Source organism: Carettochelys insculpta, chromosome 21, assembly GCF_033958435.1.
Source record: "Carettochelys insculpta isolate YL-2023 chromosome 21, ASM3395843v1, whole genome shotgun sequence".
Classification (NCBI taxonomy): domain Eukaryota; kingdom Metazoa; phylum Chordata; order Testudines; family Carettochelyidae; genus Carettochelys; species Carettochelys insculpta.
In genome coordinates this window covers 14,206,655-14,232,287 of record NC_134157.1, presented here as the reverse complement: position 1 = coordinate 14,232,287, position 25,633 = coordinate 14,206,655, and the positions used below count along the sequence as shown (strand labels likewise).

The 25,633-nt window shown below is 49.1% G+C and overlaps 2 protein-coding genes across 3 annotated transcripts; both read left to right on the top strand.

Annotated features, from left to right (window-relative positions):
- Window positions 1–6,427: 6,427 nt before the first annotated feature.
- Window positions 6,428–25,346, top strand: LOC142023830 (protein FAM78A). 2 transcript variants are annotated; one of them, XM_075015180.1, is made up of 3 exons: window positions 6,778–6,905; window positions 7,324–8,107; window positions 19,711–25,346. In XM_075015180.1, the coding sequence occupies exons 2-3, from the start codon at window positions 7,785–7,787 to the stop codon at window positions 20,237–20,239; spliced, it is 852 nt and encodes a 283-aa protein (XP_074871281.1). In that variant the 5' UTR covers window positions 6,778–6,905; window positions 7,324–7,784; the 3' UTR covers window positions 20,240–25,346. The 2 variants fall into 2 exon arrangements, with proteins under 2 accessions (XP_074871282.1, XP_074871281.1); XM_075015181.1 differs by lacking the exon at window positions 7,324–8,107 and having other exon boundaries at window positions 6,428–6,905.
- LOC142024004 (protein FAM78A-like) lies at window positions 14,750–17,226 on the top strand. Its single transcript, XM_075015556.1, has 2 exons — window positions 14,750–14,794; window positions 16,714–17,226. The coding sequence occupies exons 1-2, from the start codon at window positions 14,750–14,752 to the stop codon at window positions 17,224–17,226; spliced, it is 558 nt and encodes a 185-aa protein (XP_074871657.1).
- Window positions 25,347–25,633: the final 287 nt, after the last annotated feature.

The following is a 25,633-nucleotide window of genomic DNA, read 5'->3' as shown; positions in this document are numbered from 1 at the left end:
TCCAGGCCATGACTGGGGGGAGAAGGGGAAAAACGGGTGTGACTGGGTATTTTCCCTCCTGGAGTAACCACAGGGGAAAAATACTTTGAAAGCAAATACTCTCTCAAAACACACATTCCACAAGCTCTAAGCAGGCTCCCAGCCTTAGAGATATGAACAAATAGTAAACTAAGGCACCACCACAGACGTAGCAACTTATTTGCCCTTATCTTCCTCCCTGCAGTTTTATGAGAGGACGACAATTACCTGTTCAGTTCCTAACTCTTCCTAAAGACAGGAAAGGAGGCAACTCTTTGCCTGATTTTTCCCTTTTTTCAGGGGTAAGACTGGATTGGGCAACACAGGCTGCCCTCTAATTTTCCATCCATGGGTGGAATAAATTTTGTTGGGTGCACCAAGGCATGTGTGGATGTGCGTGACCAATACAAACACATAAGGCTGGCTGTTGGTGCTTTGCTAATCAGCTGGAGGGCATCTGAATCTGTCCTGGGTGGCTGGCCAAGCGCTGAGCTTGCCAAGAACACAGGCGCAAGGAACTCTGCTTTTAGCTGTCCCATAAATAGGAAGGCTGCCATGGTCCACAGTCTGGGAGGGGAAGGAGAGTTCACGACAAAAGTTTTGGGTTTCCTACTGATCCAAGCGACGGTGCATCATTCGCAGACCACACGGAGCATGGACACTGGTGCGTTATGCGCGAGGACGGAGGAGGGAAGCAAATTTAACAGAGGCACACTGCATTGGACAGCTAACCAGGAATACAAGGCTTTGAAATATTAATAAACTATGAGACTGCCCCTTCCCTCCCTCACCAGCGTTCTGCTGAGCGCAGTGCTTGCTGCTCACATTTCCAAGGCTGCTGTTGCTGCTGCTGTTGGGTTATTTTAGTCATGCAATCTGATCCACGCTGGATTTATTTTAGCACCTTGGAGAACTCCCAGGCTGATGGTTCCAGCTCCCTCCCTGTTGCCTGTCTCTGAGACTCTGGTTCTGAGGCCTTGCTAGCTACAGGCAGGGGAGGCACATGCCTCGGGTGGCAGATTTTTGGAGGGTTGCAGGTTTCAGAGGGCGGCACACTAAAGGGATCCCCAGCTGGGCTGCTGGGGAAACATTCTTGCCCGCTCCCTGCTATTCCTGGAGCCTGTTGCAGGTAAGAAAGTGACTGCAGCAATGGCTTAGGTACAAGCAGCTTGGGGCTCCTCCTCGCAGCACTGCAAGTGCTGCTAAGGGTTCAGCCACTAGCACAATGCCCCACCCTGCTCCATGTTGGTGCTTGGCCTCCATGGGCCCTGCTGCTCAGGCAGTGTCTGGCTCCTGCCCCAGCTGCTGCATCAATTCCCCACTTTGTGTGGGCTCAGGAAGGTCTGGTACTGCACAGGCTACAAGCCCAGCACTGAGACGCAAATCCAGAAACGCACAGGGGGTGGGCTGGGTGGTGGGAGATGGGGGTGCAGAGGACAGGGGGCCAGGCTGGAGGTGCCTTCTGGGACTGTGGTGTGCAGGGAAGGACTAGCAGTGTGAGGCTGCGGGAGCCAGTTGCAGGGCCAGGCCAGGAGTGTGGGGGCCATGGGGTGGAGAATCCCACTCTCTCCAGTGTCCACTATGCTAAGGTGGAAAGAACATGTCTAACCAGGTGCTTCATGCAGGGCAAGGTGGGGGTCCATCCTGCCCTTTACTAGGCCCCTGTAGTCCGAGAGCTGCCCTCTGCCCAAGCCTGGTCTTGTCAGGGTTGAGCTGAGCTGCCTCAGGGGAAGAAGCCACTGCTGTCCAGCAGTGCTGAGTTGGGATTCGCTCTCCTTTTAGCCCTCGGTAGCTGGTGCCCACCCGTCTGGAAAGGGCCACTGGGAAAGGTGGCCCTGGTGAGGGATACTGCAGGTACAAAGAATGTGTGTCAGAGGCTTGCAGGACCTAGGCACAGGTCCTCCCCAACCAGTGCACTCCTCCTCCTAGTCTGGCTCCACGTTCCCCTGGACTAGCAGAGTCTGAGGGCCTGAACTCCCTGCATAGCTGTTGCTGTCTATCGGCTCTGCTGGCAACCCCAGCTAGCTTTGCAGCCTGCGGTGGAGATGCAGTCAGGGAAGAACACAACAATGCTTCTGTCCCCGATTCTGGAAACCTCCCAGTCCTCATCAAGTCCACCAATACCGACACCTTCAGCACATCCCAAGCTCTAGCACGTGGTGAAGCTCCAGCAGTCAAGCCAAGAAGCAGCTGCCACCACTTGCAGCCAAGCTGCTTAACAGCAAAACCTCCTGTCTTCCTACAGCAGGACTTGTTTTTCTGGAGGCTTTTGACTTGGAGGTGGCAGTGAAGGGGGAGGAGCTGGCGAATGAAGGGGAAAGGAGCCTTATTTAAAGTGCATGGCAGCATTGTGGCATATTAACCCCACAGGTGACAGCAACAGTAGCTCCAGCTGCAGTAGTTGAGTCCTTCAGCATAGAATACTGAAGTATTTCTCCTTCCAGGAAAGGAAGGGGCAGTATTTCCACCCCCTCGTGTTGAAACAAGGTGGTGGCACAGTATATTAATCCCCCTGGCAGGAAGAAATAGCCCCAGGGAGAATGGAGAATGTGCACATTATAAAGGTAAGACTGCGACACACAAACATGCAACAAGTTAGAGAAGGAAAAGCCACAATAGAGTAGGGGCGAGGAAAGTAGGGGGTGGGCCCCTTGGGGGTGTGTAAGAAATTTCATAAAGGGGGTGCAGCACGATGGGCTGCTGGGTCTCAAGCTCATCCATCTCATTAAAAATGTTGAACTATGTTACTGTTTTTATGTCTGTGTGTATTCACATTTATATACCAATTGCACCAGCCTTATTTTCTTACACATGCCCACAAAGTTGTTTTTTTTTTTTTGGTATGAACATGACCAAATTTTTGGTTTGGATTGCATTAGACAAATTGGCAGTAGGGGGAAGGGGCTGCTAATTGCAGGGACAAAAAGTGGGGCCCAATGTAGAAAGTTTGTTCACCTCTGCTGTAGACCAGCACAAGGATCGACAAATATCCCCAAGTGCTACCTTATATTTTGTTACAGCTGGGCCTCAAAGTCCAGCCTTCAGCATGAATGTTTTCACCTTCACATTCTTCACTACACTACAGCACAGGTATCACTTCACTCAGTCCTCGCATGCAGCCACTACTGGGCTGGAACGTGGCAATACACAGCCATGTTGCACTACAGGTGAAGACGAATCCAGATGAAGCTGCAGGGATGATTTGGAATGATAGGTCAACTATAATGACCCAATTTAGAAATTGACCTGAACAGCAAAGTTAAACAGGCTCAGCTCTAGAGCTGGGCAGAGAAATTGCAACAGAACTGGATTCTATTGAAATCAAAATGCTTCTAGGAAACTGAGTTAATTTCAGAACACCACTGGGGGCAGAGGGGAGTTCCCCCTAGGTTCAAATGCCCCTCTCTCAACATTTTTCCAATTAAACATTTCAATGTTTTTGGTTTGAAACTATGCTTCTGCATTGGAACAAATCTTTAAAAGCTGAAATTCTTAGCACAGGAAAGTAAAAAAAAATGTAGTTTTGGGTCAATGGAATAATTTTAGATTTATTTCAACTTTCTTTTTAGTTTATGTGATAATAGATTTTGAAGTTCACAGTTTCTATTCCCGTTCAAAACAAAGCCAGATCCCCAAATCCTTCAGAAAACGGAACCTCTGTCAGCCACAGAGCTCCACTCACCTCTTGCAAAAAGCACAGTGTGATTTTTAATTACCTTGTTTTTAGTCTGATCTGGAGAACATCACTGCCAGGGACACAACATCCAGAAGGCTGGTTCAGTACTGACTTAGTAAAAAGTAGTCTCTTGGGAGTCAAGAACTTCAAAGTTCTGCTCCCTCCACAGAGAATGTGAGCTCATGGACAAATCACTCCCTTGCATTTGCTGTGCAGCTCTGTTGCAGGAATAGTTCTAATTAGTACAGTCGTTAATCCAACATTGGCATAAAACTTTGAAAAACAAAGCAATTATGAAACAATTATATCCTGCTGAATGCTCAGTGCTCCTTCTTTCAGCTGTTTCCCTGGAAGCTCCCATCCAAAGACTAACTAGCTCAGATTTCCTTATCTTAGCTTGTCTAATTTCACAAGCCAACAGGGTGTGGATGCAAAATGTAGAAACTTATACCCATGCCGTGTTAATCTGTAGTTGAGCTCTGCTATCAAAAGTAGAGCATAAATGATTTTTAAAGTCAAATAGGAGCAACCTCATAATCTTTCTCGCTCCATCTGGGGCTGGTCTCTGCCTGCTGCTTCCCTACAGTCATTCCTTCTGTTGTCAGGGGCTTCTTAGCACCTTACTTCTCCCCATAAGCCAAACACCCTGGCAACCAGGGAACTTCCTTCTGGGGTGCTCTCTGGACCTAAACATTCCTTTCTGGCTCTATCTGCCTCACAACTTACCTCCTGTTCCCAATTCTGCTCTGTTCAGCACGAAGAGAGCTAGTAGGTGGAGGAAGGGTTGTGGCTTTAGCATCTCCCTCCACACCGTGGCAACTTCATGCTGTTCTCCGCCGGGTGGACTAAGGAGGAAGCCTGGCTGAAAAGAGAAAGTTGGGGAAAGGTTGAATGTTAGTGGCCACACTGAGAGCTGGAGGCGGAATTTTTAACGCCAGCACATCCCAGTGGAAATATCTTGTCTCCCCACTTGGGTCGCAGATCCAGCGCAGTCCAAACACAACCTCACCCTGCCCCAAAGGTATCTGTGCACATGAATTTCCCTCTGCCTTCCACCCAGTGCTCCCTGTAAGCTATGTGCTTGTGCAGCTGTTCCGGAGAGATTCAAATGCCACCAGCTGATTACCAGAGTGCCCAAAGCTAGGCTTTGTTTCTGTTGGTGGTGCACATCCACCCATGCCTTAGCACACATAAAAATTTATTCTGCACGCAGATGGAAAAGATTAGAGGGAACATTGCTCCCAACCTTCCATGTACCTATTAGGTGGCTGAGTCAAGAACAGAGATAGAAGCTGTCTAGATTGCACAGTGCTAAGCACATGGTCTGAGCTACGTAAGTTGTGTGTGTAAAGAAGTGTCCATCTTATTATAGTTGTATAATAGACTATTCTGTTGGTTGACATTGGGCAAGCCATTTCACGGTTCCATGCCTCAGCTTCGCCATCTATAAAATGGGGACAATAACACTGACCATCTTGGCACAAAGCCTTGAGCTCTAGACTGAAAAGCAGTAGGTGCCAAGTACTACTAATCATTCTATAAAAGCACACACAGGCATGTGCCCCTCCCCGGGGTTGCAGCTGTGCTCAGCACCCAGCAGGAGTTATGCTCAGATCTTCAAAGAGCTCAGCAGCTAACACGTGCAGAACAATATTAAGCTTACTGAGTGGCTTGTACACAAGAAGACCATGGCAGCCACACTGCCTGTTTCAATAACACAAGGTCACAATTTCCCATCAGCCAGTGCTTCCTCACCATCAGCCACTTCCCATTCACTTCTTCGCCCCCCCCTCCCCCAGCCCCCAATTCCTTAGTCCTTTCTTCAGTCAGAGCTTTTGCTTTTCCATTGCCTGCAGTGGCAGCATCCCTGCCCAGCCCAGAGCATGGCCCCAAAAGCATTTCATCCTCCCACCCAGGTTCAGCCAGGCAACACTCCACAGGGGAGCCAGGGCACAAAATGAAAGCCACGGACAAGGCGCTGCATTTTTTTTTTTTTTTTGTAACTAGGGGGCATGACAACAACAACAAAAAAACTACATTTCCCAGAATGCCTGGAGCCGCGGAAAGGATGTGCCTCCCTGCAAAGGTTTAGCACCGACAGCTGCAGTTGAAGCGAGGACTCCAGAGGGGAGGGAGGGCTGAGCGGCAGAGGGACCTGCTCACAATACTGCAATTGGAGCGGGGCGGAGGGAGAGACGCTGCCATGCCCCGAGCTGCCTCCCTGGCAAGCCGTCCAGCCCCGCAGGGCTGCAGGGAAATGCCCCGGGCAGGAAAACGCCGGGCGACGAGTTGCTGCAAAGTTTGACCGGGTCGCCTCGCCGATGCCGCAGCAGACGCCGGAGCAGGAGCCGGTTCCCGCACTGATCCGCGGCAGAGACTGAAACACAGTTCAGATCCTGCCCCCCTCCCGCGGTTTATTTCTGGCAAAGGAGGAAGCCAGCAGCGGCAGGGACGGGGAGGGGGGGAGGTCCTGCTTCCCCCCTCCCCCGCTATCCAGCGGCAAACATCCCACCGTAGACACCCACCCGCCCGCCCGCGCTCCCGCAGCCCCAGCTCTGCCCGCACACGCCTGGCTCACGGACGCACCCCGCAGCGGGTGTCCCGCCACCGACAAGCCCCCAGCGGCGGCAGCTCCGCAGCTGCCTGTGAATGACGTTTGCCCAAGGGGTGGGGGGAGCATCTGTTAAAATACAAAGCCCCCCCCCGCCGCCGGCAGCTGGGAAGCTCTGTAGCTAGACGGCCCCGGAAGCAGCGTGGTCTCCGCGCCCACCCATGCCGAGAACGCTCGCTCGCCCCATGCCTGCAGCGGATTCCCTGGGGGCGAGCCTGCTCCCCGGCGGGGGACGAGGTGGAGGAAGGGGGGCCGCCGAGCCGGGGCTGCGGAGACAGCTGAGGACACAGGCGGCGTGACAGGCGACATCCCGCGCTGGAAGAAGAGGAGGAGGCGGGGTGGGGAGAAGCGGCGGGCTCGCCTCGCATCTTTCCCCAGCCCAGGTGGGGGGCGAGGGCCATGTCACCGGAGGCGATTGTTCGCTGCAGCCTGGCTCAGCGGGGCGGCTCGTGACCCTCTGCCCGAGGGGCCAGGGAGCAGCCGCCCGCAGCAGCCGCGGAGCAACTTTGACAGAACTTCTCGAGCGCTCGGAGGCGCCTGCTGCCCCCGTCCCGCAGCCGGGGCCGTGGAGGAGAGGTGGAAGGACTCGGCCCCGAGGAGGTACCCCCCGCAGACCGCGAAACCCCGGGGGGGTGGGGGAGGAGACAGAACTCGGAGACGCTCCCCGGGCTCTGTGTCTGCAGCTGGACTCCCCCGGGATTCAGGGAAGGGGAACAAGCCCAGTGGCAACAGAAATCAGCCAAGCGGTGCAACTAGAAAGAGCTCACAGCTCTCCTTGGGAACTGCTGCCCTTGCAGTCCGCTCCCCGCCGATTTTTGATTTTTAAATGCAGAGCAGTGGGGATGGGGTGTGTGACAAAGCCCCTGTGATTTATTATTTAAGCTATTTATTACTTAAAGAAGAAATCAGCAGCACCCCCAGCTCTGGCATCTACGAAGCCTCCAACCCACTGCTGGGGCAGATATAATTTTTTCCCCACCGTGAATTGCTTTTTTAATTACTCTTTTTCTTTGCAAAGGGAAGTTCTGAACAACTGCGAGTCCGGAAGTGAAAATCGACAGGGGCTGTGACAAGGAGTATTTTATTATTTATCTAGATGTCTCTCTCAGCATTCTGCTTTTTCATCCAAAGAATAAAGGGAAATACCAGCATCTCTGCTGTTTCACAGTGAACAACAGATGGCATGCAAGAAAAGGAAGGACTAAATATCTCATCTTGAGAAAGAGAGATGATTATTTATTGAACTCAAGACTCTTTTTTAATCCAAAGAATATACGAACAAAAGATTTCATCTGTCATTAATTGGGGAAATAAGAAAAGGCCCCTTTGCTTCTGAAGGGCAGCTAAATCCATAAGAGCAGCAGCAGCGGTAATCATAAAATTAAGGACTTTATATGTTGAATGTTCTATCCTATGGATATCAATTTTGAGATTACAAACCAGGGAGATCGATATTTGATCTAGCACCATATCATTTCAATGCCTAATTTTCCCAAGGGTTGCTGGCGTGGCCTTGGAATTGCACTGGTGTTATATGCCATGGGCTGTATTCAGAGTATTAGCTGCAAATCCAAAGTTTTCCGGGAAAGCATTTCAGTGATCGAAGTGAAAGCCTCTATTGATCCCATTCCCACCAGCATCGACGAGTCATCCAGTGTGGTTCTGCGATACCGGACCCCTCACTTCCGAGCCTCTGCCCAGGTCTCCGTACCCCCCATCCCCAAGAAAGAGACCTGGATCGTGGGTTGGATTCAGGCCTGTAGCCATATGGAGTTTTACAACCAGTATGGGGAGCAGGGAATGTAAGTATTTCTAGTGCGCGTGCGGGCATGTAAGGAGATGCAGCAGGGGGAGCAGGATGTGGCTGGGGAAGCACCATGTAGTGCCTTTGCACTGACCTGAGAACCTTGGCTTCTCTTGTATTAACACTGGACCATCTTTACCAAGAGCTTTATCTTGCTCCCTTAAAAGCTAGGGCCGTTTTTCCATCGACACCAGAGGGAAAAAGGTCAGGCTCTAAAACAGTAACACTTGGTTAGGTGTCCATCCAAAAGCAATACCATGTTCTACAGGAGGGATGTCAAGAGTTCCCGTAACACTGTAAATCCTGAAAGCAGAAGTCACCTCTACCAGAAGACTGCAGACAGGGTAGGAGGGAAGGGTGTTGTTTTTCCCTCCATGCTGGCTCTTCCCTCATGGGGGGGGAAAAAAAAAAAAAAAAATCAGGAAAGGATGCTTTTTGATCAATCAGAATGCAAAACATTTGCTGACACTTGCAGCGTTCTGGTGTTGTAAACAAGTGGGGTTGCTATTCCTGCAATGTGCTAGCAGCAGGGCTGAGTGCTTGGCGTGGCACCAGCTGTGAATGTAAGACAGCAGTCAGGGGGCTGAATCCTGTTTGCTTTGCTCATTGCAACAGGCTGCATGGGTGAGGCAAGCAGGATTTAGCTGCAAGAGTGATGGGTTAACTCTTTGCATCACCCTGCAACTGTACCTCCCCATCCACGCCCTGTAAGAACAGGAAGTGAAAAACCACACGCCTCTCTACCTCCCGATTGTGATGCAAGTGGAAATGTATCGGTGGATCTATATATGTAACTATTACACACATGCACACCTACACAGAATGGCAAGTGTGTGGCTGATGGGGAACCACTAGTAGAAGACTCATTGTGCGACGGAAGTGGTTTGCCCAGCCAGCAGTACAAGAGCCTCACTTTGGAACATAGCGTAGGCGAGGAGAGGCAGATGGCTTGGTGACCAGAAATGCTGATGCTCCCAGTCTGCAGGGAAAGATGGGATGAAAAGGTCAGGCTTAAGCAACCTTCCTGCTTGCTAATTCAACAGGAGATGCTTGCCTCGCTGGGCGAAAGATAGGCCAACTACAAAATGAAAGGTGGGGTGGAGGAAAGAGAAGGGGACGGAGGATAGAACCAGAGACCAAAAGGTCCAACTGCCTCCCTGGTGTACTCAAGCCTTCCAGTCCCTTCTCCTCTCCAGAAGAGCTGCAGGACCCAGAGAGCTTATATACAGTATTCGCCCAGCCTATGACGTGAGTTTAGCATTTCAGGCATCAAATGAATGTGTGCCTCAGATGCCCAATGCCCCAGGACATGGTTCCTGCCTTCTGTCCCCATCTCAGCTCACTGCTCAAGCAGAAAGCACCCCTTGCCAAAATGTTAGCAACGGCCAAATATCGAGAAAGATTGGTGGGGAAGGGGATAAGATTTTGCTGAGTCTAAAGCACACGCCCAGGTCTGAGACCTGGAAGTTTTGGCTCACTGTCTGCTCTTTGACGTAGGGTTCTCTGTGGAAGGCCCAGCAACAAGAAATTTGGGCTGGGGGTTTCAAAGGAGCTGAAACTCCTCCCTGACTCCCATATATTCCTTTGATATTCTTAGCCTAGATGACAAGTATCAGAGAGGTAGCTGTGTTAGTCTGTATCTTCAAAAACAGCAAGAAGTCCTGTGGCACCTTATAGACTAACCGATATTTTGGAGCTTATGCTCCAAAATATCGGTTAGTCTATAAGGTGCCACAGGACTTCTTGTTGGTTTAGCCTAGATGATCAGGTTTGAAAACACTCCAAATCGGCTGGTGCATAGGAAGAGGTGGGCATTCAGTAAAAAAGAAAAGCCAGCAAAAACTAATAAGTCATTAGGGTTCTGTACCTACTAAGCCTTAGCAAGTCATTTAGTGCCTGTGCCTCAGTCTCCCCAATCTGTAAATTGAGGATAATGATGTCGCCCTTTTCTAAAATGCTGTGCTAGCTACCGATGAAAAGTTCTGCTTAAGAGCTAAGTGCTGCATGAGAATGGCTAGAATTAAACTCAGCACACATACAGAGGAACAATGAACAAAATTCAATAAGCTATGCAAATCAGGGGTGAACATATTTTGTGTGTGTGCAAAGAGGTGCTTTCCTTTGGGACCAGCCATATTTAGCTGATTTTGTACATTATGAAAACATGATTAAAAGTTGGTTGGTCTCTCAGTGCCATTTCTTTAGAGGGTTGCGCCCCCAGACCAGCCATATGATAAAACTACAAATAAGGCATTTGGGGAGAAAGGCCTTTTAATGCCATTGCAGCATATTGAACTGCAATCGCGTCTGACCAATGGAAATCTGGTTGAAGAATAGACCAGGTCATGAGCTAATGTACATCAGCAGAATTCCATTGTTGGAATTTTACTGCAGTGGAGAATTTGGCCCTAGAAATGCTCTTAAATAGGGACTTCTTTTCAACTCACTGTTGCAACAGACCATTCAAATAGAGTCTAATAACTGAACACAAAAATTCATGTCTATGCTGTGAATTAAGTCAGAGAGCGTGAGAAGGATTCAGGTTGAGAATGGGAGCCTAAGCTTTGCATGATGCTATGAAGCATTTTTTTTAAATATATTCTAAAGTTCGTACTCAGTCACATATAAACTGCCCCTTGCACTGACAGCAGGCATGGCTAGGGAATGCGGGAACAGACTGAGCTGTGCATACCCCTTCTTACCAGATGGCGGAGAGATACAGAGGCAAATCTTTAACAGGCTTGTATAAAAGGATGTCTGCAGCTTGGGGATTAGGTGCCAACTTTCTAGCTTTTACACACATCATAAAAGGGTTTTTGAAAAACATAATGCTAAGAGAAACGTCACTGCTTAAAAAGTCATCAGATGCTTCCTTGCACATGAAAATTCCCCCTGCAGCATCATGAGCCAAAATTAAACAGCAGAGCAACAGAGCACGAGAACTATGAAGTGAAAATGCCTGCTGGGCCTATTCTGCTATCCTTTTACAAACAACTTTCTCTGGTTACTAGGTTGCGTGGAGAGCGTGGTTCTGATACCGTTGCTTACCTAGAGTAGCACTTCACCCCGTAAAGAGTTCCAGTCACTTCAGTGGGGCTGCTCCTGAAGCAAGGTGCTGTTCCACAGGAGTGATCAGAATTAGGCTGTGAGCACTGGGATTGAGCAGGGATAGCAAGGTCAGCCTCTAGTTAAACTGTAAACTCTTCGAAGCTGTGACCATCTCTTTGTTCTATGTTTGTACGGCACCTAGCACAGCAGAGTGTCGGCCCATGACTGGGTCTCCTAGGAGCTATCAAAATAGAAATAGTAATATAAAATGTAAGTGAAACAAGTCTAATTTTCACTGTCTCTATGGAGTAAAGTGCACGTAGCAGCACAGATGGTGATAAGCAAAACAGAGACGGTGATAAATAAATCAGGCTTTGAGTCGGCTGCAAAGGCCTTTTAAAATAAAATTGTATATAGATTTTTATCTTTGCAACATCCCTTGAAGTTTAAAGCATCTCTCATTTAAAAAGATTACGTCTTCCGGGGCCTACAACAGAATTTGAATTAAATGGATCTCTGCTTCAAAAACAAACCTATATGAAGAATAAACTTCCAAGACACCAGGAGGAGAAATGTGGCTGGCAACCAGCCCACTGAAAGAACTGACACATTTTCAATGTGCAGGAACTCAACTTACATTTACTAAAAACGCATTGAGCTTCCCACAAAGTCTAGACCTGGTAACAGCTCTGTTGCTCTCGTACATGAATGTCTGTTCCCCATCTACTTGCTCGTGTGCTTCTTTTTCTTTCCCAGCAGCCCTACTGGACTGCTTTGCAAAGTTGAAGTAGGTGAGGTAGAGGGTAAAAGCCAATTTATAAAGGGCACTTTCCTGAACACAGAGGCTCCGGGGTAGAAGTCCATAGAAATCCAGTTCTAGCTTATTTCTAATGGGCAGCACTGCCTCAGTCCATTTCTGTCACCAGCACAGACTGTATTAGTTGGTGATGTTGGTCAGAATAAACCATGTGGCAGGATGGGTGGGACAACCAGGATGGCTTTACATGGCCCTTCAAAACAGATGGGCATCTATGCAGAGGGCTCCCCTTGTATCATAAAAACGATATGCAAGAGCAGACTGATGGAATAACATCCGGTGACTAACCAGGGTCTGGCTTCAAGCACAGAGGCCGGAGGATGAGCTAGCACCCGAATGCTTCAGACGGGCGTAACATACCATCAATAACAGGTTAACTGAATGCGCCCAGGTCATCTGCTTGCTGGAGAAAACTGGAGGTCACTTGGCTTGAATTTGCTGTGACTGCACACAGTGCTGCAGTTTGGGCCTCATGTTATGCTGCAGGGGAACATCCAGAGGGATCATGTAAACCAGGGACTGAGTCCCCCTCATTAGGGAATAGAAAGATCCATGCCTGAAGAGGAAATCAGGAGGGTCAGAATCCAGATTAGGAGGGCTGGAAAATAAGTCTTGACAGGCCACAGCCCAAGAGATGTAACTGTAAGAGTACTGATGTGGTAGCGAAGGGCCTGTGGTAAGTTAAAGCAGGCCTTGCAGCTACTCTAGTTTGTGGTGATTCTGGACAACCGAGCAACAAAGTGAAACGCACACTTGTCAGCAACAAAAATGATGAGGGGTTTGGAACAAATGCCGTAGGGCAGATTAAAAAACTGGGACTTTTCAGTTGAGAAAAGAAGAGACTTGGAGAGGGGGTATGATAGAGGGTTATAAAATCATGACTGGTGTAGAGAAAGTAAATAAGGAAAAGTTGTTTACTCCTTCCCATAACAGAGGAACTGGGAAAAGACCCACTTCTTCAGTTCCAGAATCTGAAGAAGTGGGTCTTTCCCACAAAAGCACATCCCCTAATAAATAAAATGGTTAGTCTTTAAAGTGCCACAGGACTGCTTGCTTTATTTTGTGAAGATACAGACTAATACGGCTACCCCTCTGAGAAAAGACCTAGGGGGTCACCAAATGAAATTAATGGGCAGCAGGTTTAAAACACACAAAAAGAAGTATTTCTTCACGCAGCACACAACCTGTGGAACTCATTGCCAAAAGATGTTGTTAAGATGAGGACTTTTACAGGGTTCAAAAAAGAGAAAGATAAATTCATGGAGGATAGGTCCATTGCTGCCTATTAGCCAGGCCAAGAATGGTGTCCCTACCCTCTGTTTGCCGGAAGCTGGGGATGGGTGATGGTGAGGGATCACTTGATAATTACCTGTTCTGTCCATTCCTGTGGGACACCTGGCATTTGTAATTCCAGAGAGCTCCATTTGCAGCAATGAGGCCCTCGGCAGCACCTCCCTCTGAGCATGTCCCAGTGGCACGTCAAGAGGGAATTATTTGAGTTAATATGGACACGCCCCACAACCAAAGGTTGTGATCCTCTTGGCAAGGGATCTCTGATAACAGCAGGCAAGGGGAAGGAACCTGAGGGTTTGTGGTTCATGAACTGTGCTATTTAGTTTCCCTTTGCTCCAGTAACAGGAGCTGCTTCTTCCTCTTGCTAACATTGGCGAGTAAATGTGATGCTCAGTGGAATCCTTAGGCTTAGCCATACTTGCTGGAATTAGACACAGAACCATTGGGGGTTGTGCAAATTTCCTCCCCAGCTCTCTCACCTGCCCTGCAGCATCCATTCCCAATCCCCTCCAGCCCTAGCCCGAGTCTGTTTATAAAGTCAAACCAATGCATCTCAGCCACACAGAACCCTTTGCCGTTTGAGTCCTTCGCCGTCTCCCTCAACTCTGCAAATGCACTTCTTCCTAGCAACGCCCCTTACAGTTCTAATCCAGGATCCAGCCCAGAGGAGGGCCTAGGCCTCTCCGTCCTGACTTTGCAGAGTCATGCCTGACTGATGCTGCCTGGAAGCTGAGTGCTTGTGTGGATGCCCAGGAGAGGTTTAGGTGCTGTCCAACTGATTGGCAGAGCACCCAGAGCCAGCAACATGTTTCTAGTGGTGGTGCCCATCCACACATACCTTGGTGCACGTAAAAAAATTGATTCCACCCATGGATGGGGAAAAAATTCAAGGGAACGTTGTTCCTGATCACAGGTTTTCGTTTACAGAGTGGTTTTGGGAGGCAGACAAAAGCTGTCAGGCACTAAGGTGGAGCCAATTAACTCTTTTTTCAGTTTCAGGGGCACCGTCAGGCAGACTCTTTTCCTACCCGCCAGTGACAGGCATAGGACAAACAGCACAGGAGTCAGTTACAAACCTCAGGACGTGGGCTGAGTCCAGAACGAGATGTCCCACTGCGGCACATCCATGTTCATACAGTTCCTGTGCCTGCATCTGCGTCTCAGCCATGGGCACATCCGAAATATACAGCAGGGGTGGCCAACCAGTTAGAGACAAAGACCAAAAAATAGCTGTGGATAGAGTGTAAAGAGCCATGTGTTATATAGTTACTTTTATCTTATCTATCTATAAATAACTATATCTAGCTATAATAATAAATTATCTATATCTGGCTCAATGCCCCCCCCTGCCCCCAGAGCCAGGCACCCACAGCCCCGTTCTCTAACCCAACCCCCATCCCTCCCCCAGAGCCAGGCACCCCCAGTTCCGCGCCCTCTCCCTGTTCTTACCAATGCCTGGGGCTCGCGGGAGCTGCCACCACCATGCGCTTCTCCCTCAAGGTGCTGGGGTGTGTGCGCAGAGCGGCGGTGAGCGCTCCTGGCATGTGGCTCTGAGCAGGAACCGCGTTTCGTTGCTCAAAGAGCTGCATGTGGCTGGAGAGCTGCAGGTTGGCCACCCCGATGTACTGGAACCTCCAGAAAATTGCCACATTTCATCCCCAGGCCTCAATCAAGCTGAGCATCGAAATGGTTTGAACCGACAGCAGGCAGAAAGCATCTGCTGCAGGAGAGAGAAAGGGTTCCCATATGGTATTTTGGAGCTCACGCTTGAGACACTGCTGCAAGGGCTAAACCTGTTGCTATCGTACATGACCTCCAGTTTATCTTTCCTTGCAGGGTGGAGTTGACTTAAAAATCCCCAGAGCGATTCTTTCTCATCCCTCGTTGAAGGGCGTGGGGGAAGAATGACTCCTAGCTGTTTAAGGGGTTCTCGAGTGATCAGTCTCACTGTAGGGGTCACGGCTGGAATCCCCTCAGGGGTTTCCTTTTTATGGTTTTTGGTCAGAAGTGGCTCTCGGGCAGAGGACTCCTGCTGTCTGTTGGCAGCATATTTGGAAGAACAAGAACTGCTGCCGACAGCACGTTAGCCAATAGGTCTGTAGCACTGGAAAACCCAAATCAGGTTACGTATCCCCTATACGTTCTGGTAAGATCACACGGCACTGAACTTACCAAGCTGGGGTCTAGATGCCAGGTTTCTATGGCCTTGATGTTCAGCGACTCAGGCGCTCAGAAGTGACTAGGGATTTTTTAGGGGTTTGATTTCCAGGAGGTGCTGAGCACCTGCCCCCTGCATATCAGGATCCTAGAAGGGGTCAAGTTGGACACTCAAAGTTGCTAGTTAGTTTCAAAGATCGGGACCCCAGAGCTTCACGCTATGTGCATTCCCACAATAATGCTTTCCACTTCAGTATTTTCCTTTTATGTTGCATCTTCCATCCTGCAAGACCCTGGAGCACTGTACAGACTAGATACCAACAGCACGAGGCATGCAGCCCCTCGGCATGCAGCATGTACACTGCAAGTACAGGATTTTAACCAAGGAGTCCTGGACAATCCTCTGATCCTAAAAATATCCCACAGGATGGTTAGAGCCAAATTTCTGTGGCTAACTTAGCAAGAGACAAATCTCCAGGTGCTTTCCAAACATTAGACTAATCAGACCTCAGAAAAGCTGTGTGAGGTAACTTGTATTATTCCCATTTTACAGACTGGGAAACTGAGGTAAGGAGGGGTTCAATGGCTTGCTGAAAACCACACAGGGAGTCGATAGCAAAGCTTGGATTAGACTAGACCCTCCTGCGACCAGTCCTGTGCTCAACTCTAAGATCTCTTCTGAAGGTTGGACATCAGACTTGTACTGAAGTGGAAGAAAATCCTTCCAAAAAGCAATAATTCCAGCATTTGATAACCAGCAGGGATTCAGTGTGCACAGAAGAGCCAGTGTCGGCAGCCCAATTTGTGAAAACATGCATCTCAGCCTTTGAGCTTGTGTCAGCATTTGTGGTCACTTGAGTCTGATTAATTTACTCTGCAAAGGAAAAAAAAAAAAAAGGAAGATCAGGCTCTCAACTGAACTCAGCTGCCTCTGGCACGTTCCTCTTACCCAACAATCAGCTTCTTGCAATGGGCTTGAAAAATTAACCGGAAAGGTAGAAGCTCCAGTCCTTGACCTTGAATATGCGGGCAGGGGAGGAATCTTTTTCATCATCTTCTCAGTCAAAAGCCCCAGCCTTTTGGTTGAAGTCCTGCGATTACATTTAAACTTTCAATCAGGAGAACTGACTGCAGCTCCTCTCCCAATCACCTCCCAGGTGAGAGGACACCGAGCTGCCTGGCCTTTGCTTTTGTGAAAACAATGAAGTCCTGTGGCACCTTATAGACTAACAGCTTTTTTGGAGCATAAGCTTTTGTGGGCAAATACCTACGCCATCAGGTGCATGTAGTGGAGATTCCAGAGGCAAGTGATCCAGGCCATAAGCGATTCAGATGGTGTGAACTACCACTGGTATGGCAACACCACAGAAACCTGCACGGTTGTGAGGCCCACCAGGAAGGGATCCAAGTTCCACATCAGCACGAGTGATAACTTTTACCCAAGCATCACTTGGGCGTTACCTGTCAGTGAGAGTAATGTGGTGGAACTCATGAGCATTCACCGGGATCAAAGCTTCACCACCTGGTTGGTTGCCACCAACACGGCCACCACCGAGATGGTGACCCTGCAGACGATCAAGTGGTGTATGAGGCTGAACACAGAGGTGAATCCCAGCAGACCCTTGGGGCAGCGTGCCACGCTGCAGGAGCCCTTTGCTCAAGAGCAGCCCCAGGTCCGTAGCAAGAATGAACCAATACCGCCCAGTGCCCTTGTGAAACCCAATGCCAGTGATGCTCAGGTACTCATGTGGAGGCCAAAGGATGGGCCACCGCTAGTGGCGATCCCTCCCAAATATCGGTAATAGGAACCTGGCATCCCGGCACTAACAGGGAAGAAGAAAACCACTTAAATGCTTTTACAATCTAAGAGAAACAGAGATGCACTCTTTATTCATTCAGCTCTATGTGCTGATGAGTTTCCAGCTCCTAGCCACACGCCAGCCAACATGCTCGTCACAGGTGGCTATTGGGCCTGTTGAGTGTGGCTGTTTGGCTTGAGTAATAAATATATTTCCAGAATAATGGGGCTAGCTTGCTAGAGGAGTAGCCACGATAGTGCTTCAGAACTGGTTGGCCGTCAGGGGGTTTACAGGTTAGCTTGAAAAAAGGTGGGAGGGGAAGAGACTCATGCAAGCTTAGCCAGGCCGTCAGCAGTGGAGCTGAGGACCAGAGCCTGGGTCTCCTGAGTCCCACTCCAGGGATCAGCCAGTCCCCCACTCTCCTAACTCTCTATGACGTTGGGTCTGGTATTTAGGGCCAGAGTCGTAGAAGCGTCGAGCATGCCCAGACCTCACTAATATCAGCAAGTTGTTCAAGTGCCAAGAAACATTGGTGGAGGGGCCAAGAGGGGGAGTCTGACCATTTGCCTTCCTGCGCCTCCAGATCTGCGTGGCATTTTATGGGCTTGTTAGCATCTGGAAAATGCAAGTGCGCTCCCTGGATTTAGACAGGCCAAGAGTTATATGCTGATCCTTTACACCTCACTCCACAGACCTACACACACTCTCCAAGCCCAGCCTGCTTGCAAACCTCCAGCCCAGGGTGTAATATCTGACATGCCAGTGCTACCTCCCTTTTGCGGAGTTCTGAGATGTTCTAGACTTGGCGGGGAAGTGGCTGGATTTCTGCTTTTTGACTGGCCACAGTAAAACAAATGGCAACATGCTGGGTTGGGGGGCAGGAGGTGGAACTTCCTTGAGTGATATTCCCCAATGGAAAGCCCATCCCACTCCTAAGTTTGATCAGGCCAGCAGACTTGAGTCAATCTGCTGTGATGGAGGGAAGAGGCAGGGAGGGGCCTTTTCTGTGCAGATGAGACACACTTCACCTTTTAAGGTGCCAGTGGGGCTGTTTATCACCCTGCACTCTCCAGCCACCTAATTAAGAACAATCTGCCCAGCTATAAACCCACCCAGAGGGCTGCTCGGTGGTAACTGGACTGCAAAATAACAGCCCAAGTGTAAATGGAACTTCTTGCCTCACTATTGTTGGCTGGGTTGGGTTTTTGGCTGCACACTCCAGTCTGGTGCTATAAGGAAGTTGCCTTAGATTAAAATGGAGGGGAAGGCGCGGAGGGAGGGGCTGGCCCTTAATTGATGAAATTTGTATTAGTGTCCAGAGGCGCTGGTTAGTAGCCAAAGCCTGCCAGGCTGTGTGCTGTACCAGACGAGCCTTTTCCACATCTGGGGCCCTACCAAATTTATGGCCATGGAAAATGCGTCTCCCTGATGAAACGGGTCTTTTGTGTTGTTTTACCCTATGCTACCCGGGTTTCACAGAGGAAACCAGCATTGCTCTAAGGGGAGGTCTTGCAGCAGAAAGGAGTTACAGAGGGTTGCAAAATGACTGTATTGCCACCTTTACCTCTGCACCGCCTTCAAGGCTACATGGTTGGAGAGCAACAGGGGCTGACTAGGCGGCCCAGCTCTGTAGGCAGCATCCCGGCACCAGTAACAACAAGCAGAAGAAGGGGTAATAACAACACCCCCAACATCCTTTTGGGTCAGGACCCCTGTAGTTACCACACCCTGAAATGTCATATTTAAGTAGCTGAAATAATGAAATGTATTATTTTTAGAAGTCCATGACCATGAAACTGACCAAAATGGACCATGGGAGGGCCCTGGCTTAGGCCGTGGAAAATGGTGTGCTAAAGAGGTGGTTTTATTTCAGGGCTTAGCAAGTGGCAGGTCAGAGCCAAGCCGACGCAGGGCCCTCTGAAAGCCTTAGAGTTCGGCTCTCCTCTCCCTGCCACTTGAGGCTGCTCTTCCTATGCTCTCAGATTCAGGGTGGCTGCAGGGTGGCCTGCTTGGGGACTTGCGTTTGATTCCTGCTCTTACGTGAAGGCAGCAGGAGCCACCAAGTCTCAGCTGCCTTTTTATCCTGGAGGTGAGTTAGGGAGTTAAGAGATGGAGTAAGGAGCAGCACAAGGCCGGATGCAAGAAAGGGTTTCTAAGGCCCTCAGCAGAAGTTTAGAAACACCTGTATATTTTGGAGCACTCCGAGACATAAGTTGTGACTATACCGGTACTAAGCCTATACCCTCAGCTGCCACTCCTGTTTGATACCAGTGCAGTGGTTCCCTCCACCTGGGCATCTGGCAATGCTCTTTCACAGAAAAGATGAGCTCCCATCACAGAATAAAGCTGGGAGCACAGATCCCAACACAGGAAGATAGGGGGAACTGCTCTGACAGCCATGCTCGCTTTCAGGCTGCACAATGAAAATCCAGCCCAGCCAGTCCCTGTACTAATCCTTTATCTGTGATTCCTTCTTGGTTGTGACAGGTCAAGTTGGGAGCTTCCAGATCTGCAAGATGGCAAAATCCAGGCCATAAGTGACTCGGATGGCGTGAACTATCCCTGGTATGGGAACACCACGGAAACCTGCACAATCGTGGGGCCCACCAGGAAAGAATCCAAGTTCCACATCAGCATGAATGATAACTTCTACCCAAGCGTCACATGGGCAGTGCCTGTGAGTGAGAGTAATGTGGCGAAACTCACAAGCATCTACCGGGATCAAAGCTTCACCACCTGGTTGGTTGCCACCAACACGGCCACCAGCGAGATGGTGATCCTGCAGACGATCAAGTGGCGTATGAGGCTGGGCATAGAGGTGAATCCCAGCAGACCCTTGGGGCAGCGTGCCACGCTGCAGGAGCCCTTTGCTCAAGAGCAGCCCCAGGTCCTTAGCAAGAATGAGCCAATACCACCCAGTGCCCTTGTGAAACCCAATGCCAATGATGCTCAGGTACTCATGTGGAGGCCAAAAGATGGGCCACCGCTAGTGGTGATCCCTCCCAAATATCGGTAATAGGAACCTGGCATCCCGGCACTAAAGCGGAAGAAGAAAACCACTTAGATACTTTAAGATTCTCAGAGAAATTGAGAAGCACTTTTTATTCATTCAGCAGAAATGCAACCATTCTACCTTCTCCCATTGGGACGGATCTCACTGTGCTAAAGCTAAAGAGGAGACCTTGACCGGGGTCTATCTCGTCACCGGATTCCTAAGGGAGGAATCAACAAACTAAACTTGATTTCCAGCCCTGTAGCTTTCTTTTCTTCTAGACTTTAGTTACTGTTTGAACTTCAGTCTCATTAGCTCACCCAGATTGTCCAGAACAAAACAAGGTTTTTTTCTGGGATTTTATTATGTTTGCTGGGAAGAAAGAGATTTTTCCCGCCCCCCCCCCCCAGAATGAAGCAAGTTCCTGGAGCAAACCCCTGACTATTTATTTATGGATTTTATTTTTAAATGATAAAAGGTTCTGAGTTGCAAACCTAAGTCATGCGGCCTTATGTAGACTTTGCTTTGCATTGCCAAACTTTTGCCTTAAAGCTGTGTTTGAAAGAAAATTTAATCTCACCAAGCAGAATCTCTTTTCTACAGGATTTTAGGGAGGGTCAAGGGAAGCATTCTGGAGCAAAGAACAGATTGTTAGTGTATCAAGGGATGGGGGGAAGGAATGGTAATGGAAGAAACCAGATTAAAAAAGAAATCCTTCCTGATTTTAAAACACAGAATAAGGCAGCATGGGAATAGACCTAGCTCAAAACCAGTTGTTTTGCTGTATGAGCAGAAGTGGGACTAGTGTTGCAGAGAAAGCTGCAATGCAGGTAACAAATCTGCTGTAGAAACATCTTTGGACAAGAGCAGCAGGGGTCATCAGAGCTTTGCATTGCTTACGCCTTCTGGGCGAAGCCTCTTTTTAGCATGAGAATACAGAACAAACCAACCAGTCATGCATAGGACTGACTGGAGATGTGGTACTCAAAAAGAAACGCAAGGCAAGGGACTTAGTCCCATCTTGCTTCTCTTAAGGAGATGACTTTATCTGTCCAAACTAGCCAACAATTTTTTTCCTGTCAGGCATCATGACCGGTGGGGCATGTAAGCTATAAGACATGTAGGGTCAAATTCTGCCCTTGGTTACTCCCCTGATAACCCAATGAATTCATAATAGGTGGGGTAAGAGGAGCAAGATATAGGGGGGGTCCATCCAAAACCACTGGAGTTGCATGGGTGTAAATGAGGGCAGCTCTTGTCCATTGGAGTCCATGACTCAGGTAGAATTATACCTCTGAAAATAGTGTGCAGCCTTCATATTAACACTGGAAAGTCTCTTACTATAGCTTTAATGCTCACCTGGGGCAATGGAAAACCATCATCCGAACAGTCTTATGTTCCCACAGGAGTCAGACGGCTTTCAGTGATCAGGTTCAAGCAGGATTGTAGGTGATGACAGAGCTGCAGAGATAGGGTGGAAACATCCACGTGACAACTCATGACCCCCCAAAAGCTGTAAGTGATACAAAATCTGCCTCCTGCATGGAGGAGGCCCTGAGATGTAGGGTCTCATTGAAACATCACTTGTGGCCCTCAAAAATCATTTGGTGCATCCCCTGGTAGTCTCACAGACCCCACCAGTATTTCCCTAAAGACAGGAGGCATGAAAAGGAGGTAGCTCAACAGACATGTGTCTGGCTGAGGGAAGTGTAGAAGGAGAGGTGCTTATATGGTGAAGGCAGTGTAGGCCAGACGATAGGACAGGCCTGGGAAGAGGAGACCTACATTCTGTTTGCAGTTTTTGCTGTATGGCCTCAGACAAACCACTTTGCCTGTCCTCTGGACCTGTGAAATGGGGATAGGGACACTCTTAGTCCCTAAACAAGTAGTTGTTTAGGGACTAAGATCTCAAATGTTCTGTTCCTGGCTGATCCCTACTCAGCCAGTCTCACCGAGACTCCCCTGGACTCCCATTTCCCACACACTGCTCCAAGCAGCTGTCCCTCCCTTTGCTTATTGGCTAACTATTCTCATTGCACCCAGCTTCCAGGCACGCTCTTCACATCGTTCACAAGCGAGAGAGCCTCACAATATACAAGAAGCTCCCAGAAAAAAGACGACTGAAAGGGGACATGATAATGATTTACAAGTACTTAAAAGAGGGTTACAAGGAGGAGGGAGAAAAATTGCTCTCCTTGGCCTCTGAGGATAGAACAAGGAGCAATGGGCTTAAACTGCAGCAAGGGAGGTTTAGGATGGATATTAGGAAAAGCTTCCTAACTGTCAGGGTGGTTAAACACTGGAATAAATTGCCAAGGGACTCTCCATCTGTGGAGGTATTTAAGAGAAGGTTAGACAGACATCTATTAGGGATGGTCTAAACGGTGCTTGGTCCTCCCATGAGGGCAGGAGACTGGACTTGATGTCCTCTCGAGGTCCCTTCCAGTTCTAGTGTTCTATGAGTCTACTCTGTGCCCAGCCCCTATATCTTGGCAGCAAGCACAAATGCCATTCTCCCACCCAGGGACCAGAAGCCTCAAGGCTCTAGCCTCCCACACAGCAGCACCATAACCATCCTCCATCCCACCAGGCTCAGACATTGACTCCCAACAGCCATAGCATTCACGGGTGTTTGGGGAGAGGCTGCTTCAGACAGGATCGTCCAGATGCCAACACTCTTCCCAAGAGGCAGATGTCGGACACAGGGAGCCAGTCGTTGCAAATGGCTGAAGGTGGCCTCTACCACCAGGCTTGAGCTGTAGAGAGGACAAGGAATCGAGGCTGTGAGCCCACTGGGGTGTGCATGACAACCACCTCCATCATTCTTAAGTTCCCTTTTCTTAGCTTGAATCAGCTCCCAGCTATGGCATGGCTTGTACAACCTTTAGTGACTCATTCACATCATCTCCTAGGCAGAACCACACAACAGCCAATCACGGAACACGGCAAAACCCGTTCCTGCAACGGCCAGACCGGCAGCGGTTGGGAGGGCCCCACGTGGCAAACCTTGCAACAATTTCTCAGAAGCCCCAAAGGCTGGAGTGAGGGCCAGAGCAAAGGGAAGGTGTTCTTCAGGCTGGGCGCTACTGTGAGCCTGTTTCAGAAGCACTGTGTTAGTTGCAGTGCTTTTTGACTTCAGTACAGGTTGTGGGTTCTCAGCCCCTCTGAAACACAAAAAACCCACTGTCTTTGTTAGCTATACAAAGGAGTGTGCTAAGGAGAGATTTCTCTCCTGCTCACCAGAAGTCACATTCAGGGAACCCTCAGGTCATAGTCCATTTAGTGTGGCACTAGGTTTAGTCTCTGGGTACATTAAACAAGCCAGATTCCCACCCACATCTGGCTAGTTTGGGTTCATCCTGGCGACTCCCACCCTCATCTGGCTGGACTGGATGCACCCCTGTGATTACCATCCTCAACTTTCCCCCAGCTGGCTGAATTAGATGCACCCCTGCGATTCTCACCCCCAACTTTCCCCCAGCTGGCTGGATTGGGTACACCCCTCCAATGTGACATTAACCTCTTTGCTTAAATGTCCTGCTGCACTGAGCAGACCTGGCTCTGCCGTAAACATGAGGCTGGGGGCACACAGCAGGGGTCAGTGTTTTGCACAGTCTTGTCTCCCCAGCCCGTAACTCCCACTGTTCCTTGTCAGAACCAGACCGCCCGCTAACCTGTGTGCTGTCAGACACTGGTGTATAAAACTTGCATTGCCTTTTTAAGACTTCATGCTTTGTGATTAAATAGTGGTATTTCCCCAATGCTGCTTCATTACGAAAACTGCTGAAGCCAGAGAGCCAGCACCGAAGTGGGGGCGGCTGGAAATGAAAAGTGCTATACACACCACTATTTATATGGCCAGTTAATAACTCAGTACCATATATTTAGAATGGCTCTGGGTAGCACTTAGCCTGTCCTTTGGTACTTGAGCGTTTAGGGCTCCACCTCCTTCCGCACTGAGTGGCTGCAATCAGCTGTGACAAATACAGTCCTGGCTGTTATGGTGCTGCGCCAGAGCCAAGCACTTGCTGGGATTGCAGGAGGGACAAGGCCTGAAGAAAGTGCAGCGCTAACGCTGGGCATTGTGGGTAACATAAGCTCGTGCAGCTCTGGGTTCAGAGCCAGTGCGCAATAGGAGCATGGTGGCTCTGGTGGTCCTGTTTTATTTCCCTCACAATGGGCAGTTCCCTAAGGCAGTGTTTCTTAACCTATGTTCCACGAAAAACTCGCAGGTGTGCTGCAAGCGTCTGGAAAAATACACGGCTAGGATATATTTTCTGTTATTAAAACCAGATACAATATTACTTCTTCATTGCTGTGACACCTGATTAAATTACTTGATTTTGGTTTTGCTGTACATGTAGCTGTTTGGAGTTTTTTTCTGGGGGATCTGACAATTTTTTTTTTGAAGGAACAGCAAGAAGTCCTGTGGCACCTTATAGACTACCAGATATTTTGGAGCATAAGCTTTCATGGGCAAAGACCCGCTTCGTCAGATGTGCTGTGCATTTTTTTTTAAAGAAAATTTTCAACGGGTTGTTCCACATTAAAAAAAAAATTACTGTTTGGTGGTCTGTGGTCTCAAAAAGTTTAAGAAACACTGCTTTATAGGCAGTCTGTGCTGCAGGCCAGGACATAAGAGGGTGAGCAGAGCTGTGGTAGAGCTGGGATGGAATTAGCAAGGGGTTCCTCATATGAGCTTCCATCTTCCACCTGGAGGAGGCAAGACTTCATGAGTGCTGATGAGCAAGAACCCCACATGAGCGATGGCATGTGGATTCCCCTCCTCCCTTCCCACCGTGTTTTTACGCATCAGTTAGCCCAGTGCCACCCAGCAGAGAGCCTCCAGTGTCGCTCAAGAACAAGGGGAAGGAAGGAAGCCCAGCTCAACCCAGGGCAACTCAGAGAAAGGCAGCTGGATTAGGAGAGGACCATGGAGGGAGTGAAGAGTTACCGTACACCCTGCAGCAGAGGTCCCACTCCAGCATTCAGCCCACATTCGTGCCGCAGCAATATCAACTGTCCTTGGTCTTGCAGAGATACTGTGAAAACATAAACATGTACCCAGTCTGGACACTTTACAGAAATGTGAACCAAACCCTGCTTTTATAACAGAAAGAAATAAAGTGGATTTTTCAAACAAGTCTCCCTGGAGTGGTTTTGGGGGTGGGGTGGAGGGGGAGGTTGCATATATTTTTTTTAAGGTAAAGATTACCCAGCATTTGCATCCCTGCTCAGATCTCTGCATTAAACGCTCTCCGTGTAGTGTAGGTGCTGTTTGTGTGTGTGTTTCCACAGTGTGCAGAGATGCTGCTTAAAATTACCGGGGAGCTTTCCACCTGCCCCCAACCATGAGCTGGGTTGGTCTGTGCCCTATGATAAAACAATTGCAAGGCTATCCCAGGCTGGAGCACGTGG